Source organism: Dermacentor albipictus, chromosome 2, assembly GCF_038994185.2.
Source record: "Dermacentor albipictus isolate Rhodes 1998 colony chromosome 2, USDA_Dalb.pri_finalv2, whole genome shotgun sequence".
Taxonomy (NCBI): Eukaryota; Metazoa; Arthropoda; class Arachnida; order Ixodida; family Ixodidae; genus Dermacentor; species Dermacentor albipictus.
In genome coordinates, this window is record NC_091822.1 from 149,988,409 (window position 1) to 150,006,569 (window position 18,161).

General features: G+C 45.0%; 1 protein-coding gene across 7 annotated transcripts in view; it reads right to left on the reverse strand.

Moving 5' to 3' along the window:
* Mi-2 (chromodomain-helicase-DNA-binding protein Mi-2 homolog) overlaps window positions 1-18,161 on the reverse strand; it is a 78,193-nt gene that overhangs the window by 15,576 nt on the left and 44,456 nt on the right. For 4 of the 7 annotated variants that reach the window (XM_065429180.1, XM_065429179.1, XM_065429174.1 and 1 more), the window contains exons 18-27: window positions 17,773-17,890; window positions 16,378-16,502; window positions 14,214-14,448; window positions 13,112-13,489; window positions 10,353-10,394; window positions 8,220-8,320; window positions 4,262-4,353; window positions 2,427-2,613; window positions 973-1,158; window positions 116-326 (exon numbers count right to left, since the gene is read on the reverse strand). In XM_065429180.1, the coding sequence (XP_065285252.1) occupies window positions 116-326; window positions 973-1,158; window positions 2,427-2,613; window positions 4,262-4,353; window positions 8,220-8,320; window positions 10,353-10,394; window positions 13,112-13,489; window positions 14,214-14,448; window positions 16,378-16,502; window positions 17,773-17,890 (1,675 nt within the window). The remainder of the gene's footprint in view (window positions 1-115; window positions 327-972; window positions 1,159-2,426; window positions 2,614-4,261; window positions 4,354-8,219; window positions 8,321-10,352; window positions 10,395-13,111; window positions 13,490-14,213; window positions 14,449-16,377; window positions 16,503-17,772; window positions 17,891-18,161) is intronic. The other 3 variants (XM_065429175.1, XM_065429177.1, XM_065429176.1) reach the window with 3 other exon arrangements.

Here is an 18,161-nt window from a genome sequence, read left to right on the forward strand (position 1 = left end):
CATCAATCACTGCTGAGAAACGAACCTATGGTCTTGTGCCCAGCATCACAATGCCACAGCCCTCCCCCGAGTCACCCCGGTGTTGATAACGCTGGTCGAGTGGCCCACAACTTACCGACTTCCTTATTGTCCTTGGTCGCTGTTGATGCTGCTGCCTCTTCATCCTTCTTGGTCTCGCTTTCAGCTTTTCCTTCCTGCGACTTTGACTCTGATGACCCCAAACCCTCAGTCTCCATTTTTGCGTCGCTCGAAGAGGACGGCGGCTCCTTGCTTGCTGCTTCCTTGGCCTTGTCCCCATCCTCTGTTGACGTCGTGGGTGTTGAAGCCTGTGAAGTAAAAATAAAAAAAAATAATTCGGAAACAGGTTTCATCACTTGGATCACAAGTCTTGCCTCTTACCATCAATGAATAATACAAGCAGCAATGATGCCAAATGTGCAAGCGTCTCGTAAGCATGCTCTATTATTTCCCAAATGGCAGTCTCTGTGAAGCTACTACAAATTGACTCCTTAGCAACCATTCTTCACCGGCGTCACTGCGTCAGTATGTGCTAGCGAGAGTGTTGCAAGCAAGCATTCTTATTCAAACGCAAGCACACAGAAATTTAAGACTTGACAACCCGATTTTTTTTTTTTTTTTGCACACTAAAGCAACAGGACACAGATTAGAAAAGCACCTTGTCTTGGGTCTAGGTTCATATGCTCTTTTCTGCATGACTCTCCACTTGACAAATTAAAGCAAATGAGGCTCCTTCAAAATTTCTCAGGTCAGGCAATTACAGATAGTCCTTTGAAAAAGGACCCGCCAAACATTACACACAGCTGCCCTGCAAGAGATTTCATAAACAAAAAAAGTCTATAAAGACGAGGTGAGCTCACTTTCGGTAAAGGTATGCAAGAACAAACTCTAAAAGTCACTTTTTACACTTGGTTCGTCGTGCAATGAAACATATACGAAGACAGGAAAAAGCACCTCGGAGCCTTCCTTGTCCTTGGGTGCTGCATCCTTGTCCTTGTTCTCATCCACAGATGGCTTCTTGTCCTTGTCCTCGGAAGAGGCCGCCGCTCCGTCAGCCGTTGCCTCAGAGTTCTTTTTATCCAAGCCAAGTTCCTCGGGCAAGATGCTGTAGCTACCATTGATGTGCTCAAACTCTTGCACCTATGCACAAAGACGGCATTTGGCACAAATTAACGGTAAGGGATAATAGCCACGACGCAGTCAGATGCCAAGTATAGTGCATCCAAGGAGTGCAGCATGGAAATTTATCAGCTGAACAAAATAATCAGAAGTGAATTCCAAACACAGCAAGTCCAGTTAAACCATCTATATAATGAGGTCAGTAAAAGAGACAATTTACTTCATCGCAATTTCGTTATATTAAAAGTCGACCTTTTATGCAGATAGGTAAAGTTGCTGATGGATTATTTTGCATGGAAGGGGTCGCAAGATTTCCCAAATTATGGCGCTATTGGAGTCAGACAAATTTGGATAAACAAAAAATTCATTTTGTTGAATTTGTGTCTGCAACGAAAGAAACGGTTCTCAAGCAAGTGACGCTTTTGCGTCCGTTCCATCCCCGCGGCTAATAGTGTTGCCTGCAGTGGGACGATGCTGTAATGAAAAGCAACGGCAGTGGGTAGTCTGCCTCTCGCTTCGACACATCACCAAAACTCAAGATTATGCAACCCTCCAGAGCTTTCAGATCCCCAGGAAGACAGCGAACAACGCCACGCTCCCTCAGCTCACCCAGTTTTTGCACGCGCAGCAGAATAAATCTATAACAGGGCGTGCTGGCTGCGTATGTGCTCAGCCACCCGACAGCCACGCGCAACCATGGCAGCTTCAAAGAAGGAGATGCCTGCCAACCTGCCCCCCACTCCCTTCCATGTATAAACGTGGATAACTGTGTATAAACACCCTTTGTTGTACTGAGGTTCAAAATGCATGGTGTTCCATGGACAAAAAGTTATAAAAACGTAAATACATGGTTATATAGAGAATTTCGTTATACTGAAGTTTGTTATGTCAAGGTTTAACTGTACATGTAACTATGGAAACACAGCTACAGCATTTCGCGATGACAAGCCTCACTTCTTGCCGAAGAATGCATGAGCTCATTTTTCTTTAACGCAAATAAAACATTCACGAAAACTTCTAAACAATGCAATGTGCAAGTTACTAGCATTTCTCGCTTTTTGCAAAACCACAGAGGATCAAATTTGAAGTGCAAGACGAAGAGGCAAAACAGACATGCACATCAACAACAGCTACACCATATATAGCATTACAAAGCAAGGCAGAGTTGTTTTCATGTATGTGCTCCAGACCACAAACAAGGGACATTCCTGCTAGGCACTTCATTCTTTTGGGGTAGGCAGCTCTTACTCTGAACAAAGATAGATGCAAAGTCCACAGCTCACACACACCTTTTTGCGGATGAGGCTCATGACCCCGATCCGTGTCAGCACGTGCTGCCTGCTCAACCCTTCCCGAGGGACGCCGTCAGCAAATGTCTCTGCGTTGTCAACACCAGGTTCACACAAGTGCCGCATGAACAACGACACGTACGCCTTGAAGTTCTTCTCGGACTTGCCACGCAGGTCTCTTACCAGCCTGGGCAGGGATTGAATAAAGGGGCGACCTCGTATGTGACCGTGTGCAAGTGGTTAGGCCAACAGTTAGGATTTGTTAGTCAGCCAGCCAGTTTTTAATCATGGTGACCAATAAGGGGACAAGTTTCACAAGAGAGAGGAAAGTTTAATGATAACACAGGCAGAAAGGTCAACCTGAGGTGCATCCCTCCAGCCAGCTACATTAAGCTGGTGCAAGGGGGTACTGGGAAAGGATGTTTCATGACAAGGACAAAGAAAAGAGGCATAGTACATAACGAGGTCTACTCAGAGCCTAGAGTCCAAACCCACATTTCTTTAAAAAAAAAAAAAAAAACAGTAAGGCTTGGATTTGTTCAAAACTTTATCTACAGTGCCATGAAGTGGCTAATGTGGAGTCCGAAAACAGTCATTTGTCAGACTCTGCACACACCATCCAAGCACATGATGCCTTATTCCAAAACTTATCCTGTTTGTTGCATTGTTAGACGATCATGCTAAGGAAAGCATATGGTGAGGGCTGAGCTACGAAACAGAACTACCTGGCTGCCATTCCTTCTCTTGCCCCTGCTTACATCTTGAAACATGGCAGACTGTGCACCTCTCGTCACAAAACAAACTCCTTGTAAGATACGAAGCATGTGGACCAGTGTCACGTGTAAAAATTGCACATAATATTACAGCAGTGAAAGGCTACCTGGCTTCTGCTATCATATAACTAATATAATCATTGGCTGCTTCTTCAATATAATCTGTGTCAGCAACAAAAGATGAACAAACTGGATGGAGCACGAACAAAGAAAGATGCTGCAGCAGCCGTCACTGCTGTTAAATGCCAACAGGTTCACCATGTTGAATTCGACTCCGGCTTATTGGATCCGGACCAAAGGTCCCGACCGGCACCCGTGCATTTCTATGGGCCCAAATTTTCTTCCTTTTGTTCCTAAAATTGGCTTTTGTTGGTTAAGTCACACTTGACCAGTCAGCATGCCCGCGCCTGACCCCCATGGTGAACCCAACAGAGATCCCTCTTGCTGCAGCATCTGTCTTCGCGGACCTTAGGGGCCAGTCAATGTATTGAACATGTCATCTCCCGTCAAAAACACCTATTTTCAGGCTGCACTAGGAAGATTTTCAAGCGATAACAGTAGCTCACAATGTCTAGTATTTAACGGATTTTGGTATATGAGTTCGTTATTCCAGGATAATTGGCCCGAGAATAACCTCAGTAACTGTTCACAAAACTGAAACTGGCTTTATGGCGTTCGTATGGTTTACTGCATAACAGAACTGTCTTGCAGTCAAGCTGACTTCAGGAAAGGGGCCGCCATTTTGCAACACTTGCCTGTTTTTCTTGCTAAAGAAATCAGATGTGTGTTAAATTTCTGCTTTGTTTAGGAGCTTTAATGTCATTTCTATATTAGTTTTACACTTTGGATACATAGAACATGGGTGCACGTTTGATTCGGGGGCACATTAATAGGGCAAATAGTACTGCCAAATGAATCAGCGGTGTTTTCTTGTGTTTCTTTCTTTATCTTGTTTAATTTGACCAGACGGATATTTCAATCAATTTCATCAGTCCTGTCAGGGTCAAATAAACATAAGTCTGCTATACTAGCCTTTAGCACCTTCAACCACTATTAACTCACCATTGAGAGTTAAAAGCATCCTGGGGAGGCATGCCATATCTCATAATAGCGTTCAAGAATGCCTTCCTCTGTCGAGCATTGAACCCAAGGACCTGCAAGAGAGAAGCATGGCTTAGCTACAAGCATGCGCCAGGGGAGCCTTGAAGGCATGCACAATGCCAAAAATTAAAAAAATATATGATATTCACTCACATGAAAGCGTGGAACAAACCTATACCTTAAGTATCCAGCTAGCTTCAAAGACTGAACATTTCCAAGCTCATCACTACACAGCGCGACATAAGAGCTGCTCACAGGTGTCACTGCCAATTATGGTATACTGATCAGCATAAGTCAACCTTCATTTTGTTCTTTTATAACAAATACATATATATTTAAGTTAGGGATGGTAGGCTTAACTATAGTGCTTATGTTGCACCTATGTGAAAGGGGCCTCATATTCGCTTCAACACTGGTTTGACTTGAGAGTTAGATTCTAGCCAAAGGCACAAAGTTGCCACCTTGCACATGTGACCAATCCCTCTTAAGGTCTGTGGTGCTGTATAAGTGTGTCATGAAGCAACAACAAAAGCCTCCACAAGCTTGGCACTACCCAAATGGGAGGCAACATTGTTCGCCAAAGCACACAAGGTTACCTAACACTGGAGACAAGCTTCAGCATCTCAGAAAAACAGACCACACGAATGAAGCACACCATTCTGGCCTCTGCGACATTCTACGTACATGGCGTGCAGTGCAGACTTACCAGCCAACAAGATTCACAAGGCATTCATGAAGTACTCTGTTTTGACTATGCCTCTGCTTGCAAGCTTTCAAGAAGACAACACCAACAGCAAGCCATACAATTTTCTCAGCAACTAGCAATGCGGACTGCAGCATCAATATGACAAGTACATTTAACCGCCATAACTCTTGTTCCAGAAACCTTTCGTTTGCTTTTCTCTTTACATTGCTGAGAGTAAAAACTGGGGGGGGGGGGGGGGGGGGGGGTACGGTTTACATTTACATCTAACTCATACAAGGAAACACGTAGATAATACAGATATATCCCCTTTCTTTTTTCCTCTAAGCAGGCGGTGACATTACATGTAACCCTGAACTAACCGTGATGGACAACAGTTCTAATGAAGTGATGAATTCTGGGAAAGTGCTGTAGCCCTACTATCCTACAGCACTCCCTTTGCAGGAAACACTTGCTCTATAGGCTACCTACAGAACAAAGTTTCACAGCGAGATGGGCACAAAGTGATCAATTGTAGGTGAACAGTGAGAAATAAACAGTGGGCTGCACTAATGTTCTGACAAGTGCATTTGTGTGTTTGGCAAGTCCCCTTCTCAGAACGTTGGCTCTAGGTTGAGGTTTCCCCTTGCTCACCTACTGTTGGTTCCACAAGGTCTTTTTTTTTTTAGACTATATAGAATTTTCACAAATCACCTGTGGCAGATAGCATAATTTCAGTCCTTGAGCTGGGTTACTCGAAGGGGTGCAAATTACTTGCATGAGAAACTGAAATATGTACACAACCGACTAATCAACCAAATTTAATTAAGTTTTAAACTGATTAATGTACGACATATATTGCAATTCACGAAATGTAGACGGCAAGTTCGCAAGGTGCTTGGAACGAATTCTCACGATGACATCTGTTTAGCGATATTAAAAGGACCCTGAAACTCTTTTGCAACTAATCATAGAATGCCATAACTATATTAAATTATGTTGTCTCACAAATCTCCTGCCGCAAAAATTTTTCAGCTCCTTCAAGCACAAGTTAGGCGTAGTTATTGGACCGATGAGCGGCTTTCACTCCTTTCATTTCCACTACTGCGGGAGAAGGCAAAGGGGGTGCAAGGGAGCAATGCTCCGCTGGCCCTGCCCAACAGCGGCAACGCGGCCCATGGCAGCCACCTGTAGCGGCACAAAACTGTGCAACCCAAGTAATATGTCACATTTACATGCTGTGTAGCAGGACTACTCGAAGTAATCATTAACACGGGGTTGCCTGATACAGCAGTTCACTGCGCCAAGAGGCGCGGTATTTTTCGGGCCATCACTTTCACGAAATATTGGCACTGGACACGCCGAAGTACACAGCCGACAGCGCTCCTGGCACTGTGCGAAGATGACGAACTTGGCACACACCGCCAGAAACACCGTCGGCCATATATGCAGACCTCAAGAGTCTCACGATAGAGAAACGGACAACATTCAAGGACAAATATCATTAAAGCAGGTGCGTGGGTGGGCCAATTATCGTCCCACCTATCATCTACAGGTGGGTGACCTGTCAGTGACTTGGTCTTCCACGTTAGTGTACGATGTCTGCATGTCTGTATCTATGTTCAAGTAGTCGGTGAAGCCTAGTCGGCCAATTGGCGTTTACGCGATTGTTCTTTTATGTTTGGATCGGTAATGTCAACTTGGACGAACTTTGTACTGACAGAGACTGTGTGTGACCAAATCGGGTTTTTCATCGACTATACTGAACATTAGAAAAATCAAAGCAGAGATTTGATTCGTGAATTGGATTATTTTAACTAACAAGTATTCTATTCATATTCATATACAGAACCATTTGCACATCTCTACTAGTCAATTATGCATTTAGAGTTATTGTTCAAGTAACGTCCGCCTCTTCAGGCTATCTAGTTCAATGATTAAAATTGTGCCATCTACCACAGGCGATTTTCAAAAATTTTGTATGGTCCCCCCAAAAAATTTTAAAAGATAGAACACCTGGTATAGGCAGTTTCATGAGCAAAACTGCGTGCACATGACATCAATGGACAGCACAGCAGTCAAATTTGACCCCACGTACAGGCATCAGACATCTGTGAATCTCGTCACAAGACGAAGAGTATGCGTATTTGTGTACCAGGCTCCCTTTAGAACCAGTGGGCACGCTGCTCAGCCCCGATTCCCATTTAGCCTGGATCGTCCTGCTTCGCACAAAACACGAAGGACAGCAACGATTATCGTTTATGTAGTCCACACGTTAACAAGCAGCACTGTCCATAATCTTGTGGGCAATGCCAGTCATTTTAGCATATTACCTGGGGGAGTGTGGACATGTCGGATGAGTAAGGAGTCATCATCTGCCTTCCCGCGAGAACAGCAAAAACCACAAACACAGACTCGTTTTGCTAGGACAAGCTGAAGAACTAGACATGCCAGAAGAATGAGGTAGAAAGCACATACTTGGGTCTGCATCAATTTGTCTGCACTTTAACTACGCTCAGTCCACACCATCATTGGAATCCTGGAGCAGCATTAAACGTTATGTTGAAAGAGTGAGTTTGGTTTGATCATGCCTTGCACTAATATAGAGGGCAAATGAAACTTGAATGGGGAAACCTCAAATGAGACCGGCAAAACTGGAAGATTGTGCCATTGTGCTTACTGGAGACAATCAGCCAGCTCGAATAAATGACTATATGCAATACACCCATCTCTGAAGAGAAAAACAAACTGCGCTCTTATGTGAAATCCACGGACAAAATTCCTTAGGTTTCTCGCATTTTAGTCATAAATGTCATATTTGAGCTTTGTTTCTCCAAGATTGTACATCACGACAGACATCCTATACGTAAACAGGCCCACACGTAAGATTTAGGGTTTGACATAAGGCTGTTTGGTGGGCATGATCTTGGCACAATTCAGAAAAGTTTTAAATGAACATAAGGCGTTCGTTCCATTGACCATTCTGACCATGGTGCACAAGGCTCAAATATGGTGGCCAAAAGAGGGTCGAAACCTCTTGTGATCTTCCAAACTTCAATTGTTGGGGCCGATGTCCACGTCACTACACAACTGTGCCATGGTCCATACTCAAGAGAACAGATAAACTAGTGCAAAACTTAAGCACAGACCAGGGCGGACAGACAAGGCTTGTGCCAGACTTGCAATTCCACACTGCCGCTTGAAGTAAACATCGCAGCCACAGGAGTGGCCACTCACCTCAATATTCCCTCCGACACGAGCCAGCAATGGGGGTAGAGGCCTGTCCTTCTCACTCCCGCCCCGGCTCTTGCGGTTGCGCGACTTCTCTCCCGCGCCGCCTGTTCTCCCACGCGACAAGTGGGGAGCAAACAAGAGGGGGGGCAAAAGACATCAGCAAGTGCAGCACAAACATGAGTTCGCGAGTTGCTGTTAAATGTTATTAAATATTAAATGTTAAAAGTTATTTGGCTAAGCATTCTTTGGGTTGCAACAAAGGACCACCACAGGCACAAGAATTTAAAAAACCATACGTCACACGGGCACTGATGTAACAGTCGAGTATTTACCGAGCACAATATTTTTCAAAAAAGAGGGAGAATTCTGGAGTTAGATGTGCCGAAACCACGATCTCATTATGAAGCGTGCCGTAGTGGGCGGCTCGGAATTAATTTTGGCCGCTTGAGGCCTAAATTTACACATGTAAATGTAGGTACACAAGCGTTTTTTGCATTTCGCTGGTATCGAAATGTGGCCACCACAGTGGAGGTCCAGCCCACAACCTTGACCTTAACAGGGCAGTACCAAAGCTGTAAATCAGACCCAGAATCAGTTTGATTCAGGTCCCATGATTAAAAACCCACCACCTCGACTGCAATATCAAAGCCACTGCACTACTGCAGCAGTTGAAACTTACGTCGGACTGAACAGATTTTTTTTTAGAAATAGGCTGTCAAACTTGTGTTAAACACACCGCTGCTCCACTTATCTTCTTTTTTACAACACTTCTTTTTATGCATAGCAGGATAAAAATAACTGCAACATCAATGTTTTCTGTTGCACTCTTTGAGAATTGATAATATCTCAAAACTGGCGTGATTCTCAGAATTCATTCCAAGTGGTTATTAACGCCTTGGAAACTCAAGAGCTACAATTCATAAATTGCAATATGTGGCATAAGATAGCCAGTTGAACACTTAATTTGTGAAAGTTTGTTAATCAGTCAATTATGTATTTCAATTTATCGCGCAAGTAATGTCTACCCCTTCGAGCAATCCAGTTCAAGGATTGCGATTGTGCTATGAGCAACAGTCGATTTTTAAAAAATTGTGTTCAATCTTAACAAAAACACTTTTGATTTTCATATCAACCTCCACGTGCGTCAAGCTGCACACAAAATATTCAGCTGTTAGCATCTGAAAGAATGGTCCAAGGATGCGGCAGTTAATCTTGGGGCAGACGTGCAATAAGCCAAGCAACCTTGTCTGCTGACGGGCGTCATAAAAGGCTGCCCGCCAGTGCACATAAGAAAGGGAACAACATGGACAGCAAAGCCCCCCTTTTTTTTTTTCTCTCTCTAAGAAATTTAGAATGCATAACTAAATATCCCCCAACAGCTGCTTTATCAACATGCAGTACAACCTTCATGGTAAGTATGCAAGCGTCAGTGCAACATGAAGCTTGGCACGGTGTTGTTTATGCCGCATTAAATAATACTATGCAAATGTGTGTCTGTGCCGAGGCACAACTTCTGAGTATTGTCTCTAACTGCTAGAGGTAGACTTTAGGGAAAGTATTGATTGGAATGACAAAGTACTGCAGAGCACATGTTAATAAGATCAGACATCTCACAAGTGGTGCTAGTCTTGGGGATTTCTGCTAAGCAGGTGTGGCTTGACTAAAGCTTGGCTTCAAAGTTTTCAATTTCAACATGTTTCCTCAAACAAACAATTAAAGAGTTACTCAGCAAACATACTTATTTAGCTACACATATATTACAATTTGTGTCCTAAAGTGAACAATTGGAGGTTAATCAAATCAAAATCAAAAGGTTAATCGAAATCAAAAGGTTAATCAGCGAACATATCTAATTAGCTACCCAGACATTGCAATTTGCCATGAAAGTAATGGTCACCTCTTCATATAACCCACCTGGAGCAGACTAAAAGTAGCTAAGTGCTCTATGCTATATCTTTCCGGATTAAACGAACAATAAAAGAGCACACGGCATGGTTCCGGAATGGTGAGGTGGGTAAATTAGATAGCCACGCAGGACAGATAGCACTTGTAGCTTAAACACATGCAAAAGCAGGTATCACGAAAACTGCCCATGCAGGCAAAGACAAAGAAATGCAGATCGGGCAGGAAACTCACCGTCATTCTTTTCCTCGAAGTCGTCATCGTCTTCTTTGTCATCTATGGAAAGTAAGAATCAGGGTTCAACAGAACAGGTTTAAGCACACCACCAGGAGAAGTTGGCAGGCGCAGGCGCCGAAACAACAGCGGGGCACAGAGGTCCACGTCACCCGTGTCTTGCCGACTCACGAGCCCCCCGACTCGCCTCCAGGGCCACTGGTGAGAGAGTAAAGGCTACATCCTGGGGCAGCAAAGCGTCGGACAGACGTCCAGAGTTAACCACAGGGACCTGGTACTATTTTCTTTTTTTTTTTTCTTGCCTCCCCCCCCCAATTGGCTTTGCGCCCACCAATACGGATCCTCTGTGCCCACAGCTGTGCTCCCGGCTCCACTGCGAGTGCCACCAGCTGCTTGCGTGTGCGTGCTGCTTCTTGAATGCCCCTTGCAGCACTTGTGCTGAGGAGACTCCGGAGAAACAAAACAACGTAATGAAAGAAAGAAACCATGGCATTCAACAAATATATGCATGGCAGTTATGTTTAGTCTATCATACTTGAAAAGCACCTATCCAGCCACTTACCCTCTGCAGAACACTGCGAAAAACAAACAAAAGTGAACACGCTACGTGACGGCACTCTGACACTGAGAGCAAACAACTCAACTGCCTTCCAGCTCGTTCTACCTAAAGCACATTTACACACATTACTCAAACTTGCAGCTCAGGTTCACTCAGAAGTGTTCTCAAGATGTATGCAACATGTCTTAGATATTATTTTCATCACTGCTTTTCCTTTGACACGTTATCTTGGCATGTACAATTTATCACACAGCGCCTGCAGGTGATATAAAATAAAAAGTTCACAAAGATTAAGCACCTTGGCACTAGGAATTCACAAAACAAGATGTGGTTGTTTTCAAAAATTAAGTAACAAAGATTCTAGTTCAATGCAGCAAACGGCAAAGAGAACTGCCAATGTGATCGTCAGGACCCGTATGTATGAAAAACTTGTTAATGCTAGAACTCCCCCCCCGCCCAGGGTTTTATGTGCCAAAACCACAAGACAAGTTCATTATGAGACATGCCGTAGGAGAGGGCACTCTGCTAGCTCCATGAAGTCTTTCTCGCAAAGTTATAGACAGGCCGCGTCAAATGGCACCAAGGGTGCCCTCGCCGTCCGAATGAGCCTGACTACACAGTTGATGAGGCTGAACTGCCGCACACCACAAGGGTCTGAAATGCGGATGTACATCACTGATGACCTGCTAGGCTGCGGTGTGCCTATTCCTGCTGCGGTCACATTTGAAGACTTTGCAGACGTCGACAAAGCAGTTTTGTTGTGCGCCGAATTGAATGATGACGAAATAATTGAGCAAGTTCTCCCACTGGACTCTGACTTGGATAATTATGTGCCGTGTACTCCGGAGCCTTCACATGCAGATCTGGATTAAGTCTTTGCAGTCCTTGCATTGGCATACAGCGCAACTCAATATTGTAAGAAATACAGGACCACTTGTGTTGCTGCACGCACTTCCGCTTACATGCAACCAACAACCACTTGTTCCTTGCAAAGGGGCTTTACAACGTAAATAAAGTGATCTTTTTTGGATACATTTGTTTTTTTCAGACATGATTAAAAAACGGCGCCGAATAAAACAACACACGAAGAAGGGAAACACGAGACAGCACGTAGGCGCTTTTTTTTTTTGCGTGCTGTCTCGTGTTTCCCTTCTTCGTGTGTTGTTTTATTCGGCGCCGTTTTTTAATCATGCTTAACCAACTAGCCCACCAACACATGCTCAGTTTTTTCAGACATTCGAAAGTTCAGACTTATTTATGTTCCCCGTGAAGTCCGAATTATCGTTTATCGACTGTACATGCTTTTCACTACCACACGCACATGCAGACTATTTTTTCGCCACTGAGCTGGTCGCTAACAGATCATCTGGCCATTGCAATGTAGCCGGTGCTCTTCATTCTCAACAGCTACACACCAAGTCAAAACGAAAGAAGTGCTTACTACAACCGCTGTGGACAAAACTGCGGCCACTCTCGAAGTGTTTATGGGCAGGGACCGTACGGTTTTGAAGGCATGCAGCTGATGCACACACCAAGTCAAAATAAAACTACCCTTTGCTGCAGCAACTGGGCATATAACTGCGAAGGCTATCGGTGCAATAATGGATGGTGACTACGCGGTACTGAAGGCACACAGTCGATGCGCGCACCAATTTTAAAAAAACCTACCATATAGACTTGTGTAAGAGCCGCATCCATGTAAGGGCCGCACCCCCAACTTAGCAGCGCAAAATTTGGTAAAATATTTCAACGGAAAAGCAATCGCGTTTGGTACCCCGATGCCGCACATGTGCATTGACAAATTTTCACTTGCTGTGCACTTCAGCATGCCGCTACTAGATGGCGAGAGCTGCGCATTGACCTTTGATGCAACAGTACATCTGGGGTGCCGGGGTGTGCACTAGTCAAGCGGCGCCGGCACTATTTTGACGAAAAGGCTTGCTCCTGCGTGAGGGCTGCACCTCACCAAAATTGTGAAAAAAAAAGTGCGGCCACTAGACAAGTCTACATGGTAGTTTGCTGCAACAGCTGTGAACGAAACCATGGTGCGTACGACGTGCAATAAAGGCTTTAAAGACACAAATAGGCACGAAGTGCTCCAGCATGGCTGGAGCAGTACCCCTCTGCTTACAAAACATACAGCTTCATCCATAATAAACCAAAGTAAGACAACAAGAGAGTAAGGGTGCACGACACGCACCGGAGGGCACTGAGAAGTCTGAGTTGTAGTCAGACAGGTTGTCCTGCCAGGTGGCATCGTCCTGGGCGCCCATGGCGTCCGTGTAGTTGACCTGCTTGCGGACGCGCTTGCCCTTGCCAAGGGAGCGCGCCATGTCCTCCTGCTGCTGCTCGTAGTGGTGACGCAGCAGCTTCTCCCAGTATGCGGGGTCGGCCGACTCGGCCTCCTGCTTGAGCACCTCGGTCTCGGGCTCCTCCTGCTCGGCCTCCTTGGTGACGTAGGCGGCCACCTTGAACGAGCCCAGGTACTCGTTGGCCCACAGCTCCTTCTGCTCGATCCCTTCCTTGGTGCGGTCCAGCAGCTCCTCCACCGCCTTGTCGTCATAGTGGATAGTGTCTTCTGCGCGTCAGCGACGCGATTATGGAACAATAGCAAAACATTTCTCGGGTTATACAGATGACAAAAAACCACATCATTTTCCTCGAGGACAAGGAAACTAGGAAGTAGAGTGTTTGGTCGCAATTAACAGTACTCCTCAGGTGCATGCAGGACGATGTTACGGTCGTCGACGCCGGAGAGCCGTCGTCCCTACGTTTAGTCGATAAGGCGACGAGCAAAAAGTTCCTACCACAGTGGCATCTACAGCATCCAGCCCAGCCGAGAATGATAGTGTGTTGTTTGCTGCTCATGATTCGAGCCATGCAAGAAGCTCGGCACTGTCAATGACACATGATTGCGCGTTGATGAAGATGACACTACATGCACAAATGGCCCAGAGCGCACTCAACACCCCTGTAATACACTATGCAATAGGACCTTGTTGACATATTCCTTGTTACAGGCTGCCGCTGCACACTTCTACGTTTTTGACCCACAGACCACAGACTCCTGGCTTCCCAGCTTTACAGTTTTGCTTCTGAGACCTCCTGGAAAATGTATCAATGGGATTTCATAGGATACACACTTTTTTAATTTCTTAGTAACCGAACAAAGACACTAAACAGTGGTCAACCAGATTGAGAAAGACTGGTGCACTTCAGCCAGGCTTAATTTAGCTGCTACTTAAACATACAAAAAGGCAGAGTGTGGGAAAGACAATCGCAACCAGGAATTGAGAGCTCACCTTTGCCCTCATCGTCCTTGAAGAGCTCCTCAGTGCCAAAACGCAGAATGTCATCCAGTTCCTGTTTGGACATGGTGTTTGAGCGGCTGCCCATGCCCGGTCGCACTACCAGGTGAGTCAACATCATCTTTTTCTTGGCAACTTGCGTGATGCGTTCCTCCACTGAGGCACGCGTCACGAAGCGGTAGATCATTACTTTGTTGGCCTGGCCTATACGGTGAGCACGGCTGAACGCCTGCATTGTCGTCACCACAAAGAGAGGTTAGAGCACTGGCTTAGGGCACTTGTCTATCAAGTGAACATTTGGTAATCTCCTCGATGGCAGGCCAAACATCAAGGACATACATCCACGCACTAGTCAATGGTCTCTTTACACAAGTAATATCTCTTTCAGAAGAGTCTGATGAGGCATCATCATGGCTAACATTTCAGAATGCAGAATCTGTGCCTACATTTATGAGGGGTGCACCCGTGTTCTAAATTATGTAGATCAGGCTTTCTGTGAAAAGAAGAAATAATTTCTTGGCAACTTAAACCGACAACCTGAAACAAACCAATGCACTGCTATGCTTGCAATGCCTAGCCTGAATGGCAGTCTTCATTTTCAGGTTACACGCCAAGGAATAGAAGAGAAAGAAAGATACTGTACATGTGTACAACGCCTTGTCAAAACTAGATATTGCAGTAGAACCTTGTTTATACGATCCCGTGACGTACGATTTCCCATCCCCAACGCTTGCGATCGAGAACACAACAAATTACTGAATACCATTACGCTTCTCTTTTACTCGTTCATATGTTCCCGGAATATGCTATATCCGGCACCGATGTTCAGTACATTGCCAAACTGCGATTGTATAATACATTTTCTGGCTGCCAGATCCCGTGTAAACAAGAGAAGGCATGAGGCACGCGTGACCGTGAACAGCAGCCGCCTGCCACAGCAGCAGCTTCCCCACAATACTGAAACGCCCGCCTCGGGTCAAAATGTCGACATGCATTCAGTTTTCTATTCCAGTACCAGCCAATCTCCTCCTCGGTTGTCACATGCCGCATTGACAGCTATCGCCGCCAACCCTACTGCGATAAGCATTTTCAACTATCTGTTTCACAGCATGTGGGGGGTAGTGCTACTGGAAGCCTACTGCAAGCTTTTAATACGCGATAACCCAAATTGCGCTACCATATTTTGCTGCACGTAGCACGAAGTGAGCAGCATGTTTCACTCTGGTGGCATGGCAGCCACTGTATTTCTGTGTTGCCCACCAGCTCAATTTGTTTGCAGTCGTTATACTGAAACATTGCACCATAGGAAAACGACAATAAGCGTCTGGGATCATTCAGGCCTCACCAGCTGGACGCACACTGGCGTCCCGTGCCGCAACGATTCATGCCATGTCAGCATGTCAAAACTTCCCACCAAAATTCCTCACTCAAAGAAGCTGCTGACCCAGGCATAATTCCAGAAGCACAAATGTACGCTAGCTGAAGCCACAACAATGACAATGCATGTCTCGTGCTGTGACGATGTGACAATAGTTGAGTCTATTACATCTTTTTTAGCGGCTTCGGATCGCACATTTTACTAGATAGTACTTTTTTTTTCTCACATTTTTTTTCCCAATGTCCCAATGCATATGAACGAGGTTCTCCTGTACATCTTGGTACCACACTGCTAATCACAGTTCAGATTAGATAATAAAAGTCCCTCCTGTCTCATGAAAACAGCTGAAAAATGGCTGATGTCACCTAACTGTTTATATTAGTACTTCTGTCTAACAGTAGTAGTATTACAGTGGTGCCTCAAGTGCCAGACATTAAAAACAGCCTCAGAATTCCAGCTTGTAGAAAAAAATAATCACAAATTTGCTCAAGACACAACACTATGTTATCATGCATTAATATAATTCCTGAGGCAGCACCTCGGTACAAACACAGCTGAGCGACAAAAGCACCTCTAACACTACGTACAAGAGAGTACCATAAAGCATAAAGCTCATCTTTGCACTGCCCCAAGCCATTCATTGCAGTTTGCAGATGGGCATCACATTTTCTTTTTTACCTTCCCATCAAACATGACCCCCCCCCCCCCCAACCAGCCTCCATTCAGTAGACTCCGAAATCACACAAACAACAAACGTGCGCAATGTAGTCACTCATATACCTGTATGTCGTTATGTGGGTTCCAATCGGAATCATAAATGATGACAGTGTCTGCGGTAGCTAAGTTGATGCCCAGGCCACCTGCCCTCGTCGACAGCAGGAAGCAGAACTGGGGCGCACCAGGAGCTGCACGAGAATGAAAAGAAGCACTCTTGTATGACCACTGTCCAGTACAATAGCCAATGCAACGCACAGACATGGCGTTAGATATCTGCAAATCTGCTCTCACATATGTTTAGACAACAAACATTGTCTTATCAGTCTAGAGACATACAGTAACGCAGGGTCCTTCAATTTTATTCAGGAAAAATGGCAGCACCCACGAGAAACTAACTTAGCCTGAAGTCCCACCAGTCATTGTGAACGCCTTCAATTTGCTACCTTACACAAGTGCAGTATTATAAGCACGCAAGCCACTGAGTACATGACAAAAACTGCTGCTCGATGGCAACATTCCTAGTGTACTCATAATTCTCGAAAGCTTCAAGGAGTACGAGCATTACTCTCATGAGGCAATGCGCTGAAGCTGTGAAAAGGAGTGAGAGGGTGAAACATCAAATCAAGTTATAGAGTTTACTGTCCCAAAGCAACACCCTTGTTAAGAAGGATACCTGACAGTTTCGACCTATTGGGACTCCTTAAAATTCAACTAAATGCAAGTGCACAAGAGTTTCCCCTTCTGCTTCCCTGCCAACCACGTCTGACCATGTGCATGACGAGGTCATCGACATTTTGTTCACCATTGATGGAGACTGTTTTCTCACTCTCTCTCTCACTCTCTCTTTTTTTAAGTTTTGAGGAAGACTAGACAAGGTCTTATAAACAAACCTTCACAACCTTTGGCTACAATGTTCTTTCTTTCCCAACTTTTCTTGATTGTACAACGAAAGTTAGTCCCCTCCATTTCTTCACCTAACTTAGACTTTAAGTGGACTATCTCTAGAGATGTTATAATAACCGATTCATTCATTCAATCTAACATCCCGAAGGAATACATGTTCTATGAAAGACACCGAAATGCAGGGCTGCATAACTTCAGCTGCCTAACATCTAAGCACACAAGCGTTTTTGTATTCAGCACCTAGCAGAACACAGCAGCTGCAGCCGGAAATTGATCCTACGACCTCATGCACAAAACAGAAGGAAGTGGATGCCGAGGTTTACTAGAAAGCTTCCTCCCATGAACATCATTACTGTCTCTGCAATTGGATTGCTACTACACCATTGAGTCAGCTTTGGCCACAGCATCATGGCACGAAGGGTGTACCTCCTAAACATTGGCAGCCAACAGAGTTCTGCAAAATTGAGCTTCCCATTTCTAGAGCTCCCTGAAAAGCCTCGCTTCTTGGGGGTAGTGTCGCAGGTTTCACATTTACGATGCACAACACAGCCATACCATTGAAACGATCAATGGCCTCCTGTCGCTGGCTGCCAGTGATGCCGCCGTCGATACGTTCGTACTTGTATCCCTCGGCTTCTAGGAAGTCTTCCATGATGTCCAGCATCTTGGTCATCTGTGAACAGCAAGCAAATCTTGCACATCTGTAGAGAACTATCAATGACACTCAAGGTTTACCCTACCCACGTTGCTAGTCCAAAAGAATATTTGAAAGAACATCAAATAATTTTCATCACCTTCAGAAATCTTATGCTGGCACTGCTAAGGACAAATTGCCAAAAGCTTGCTTCTAGGGTCTAGGCAATACAACACAAGATTCGAGCCTCAAGCATCTACAAGCTACCCATAGTTATAACTACCTATAGTTAGCCAAGAAGTTACCTATT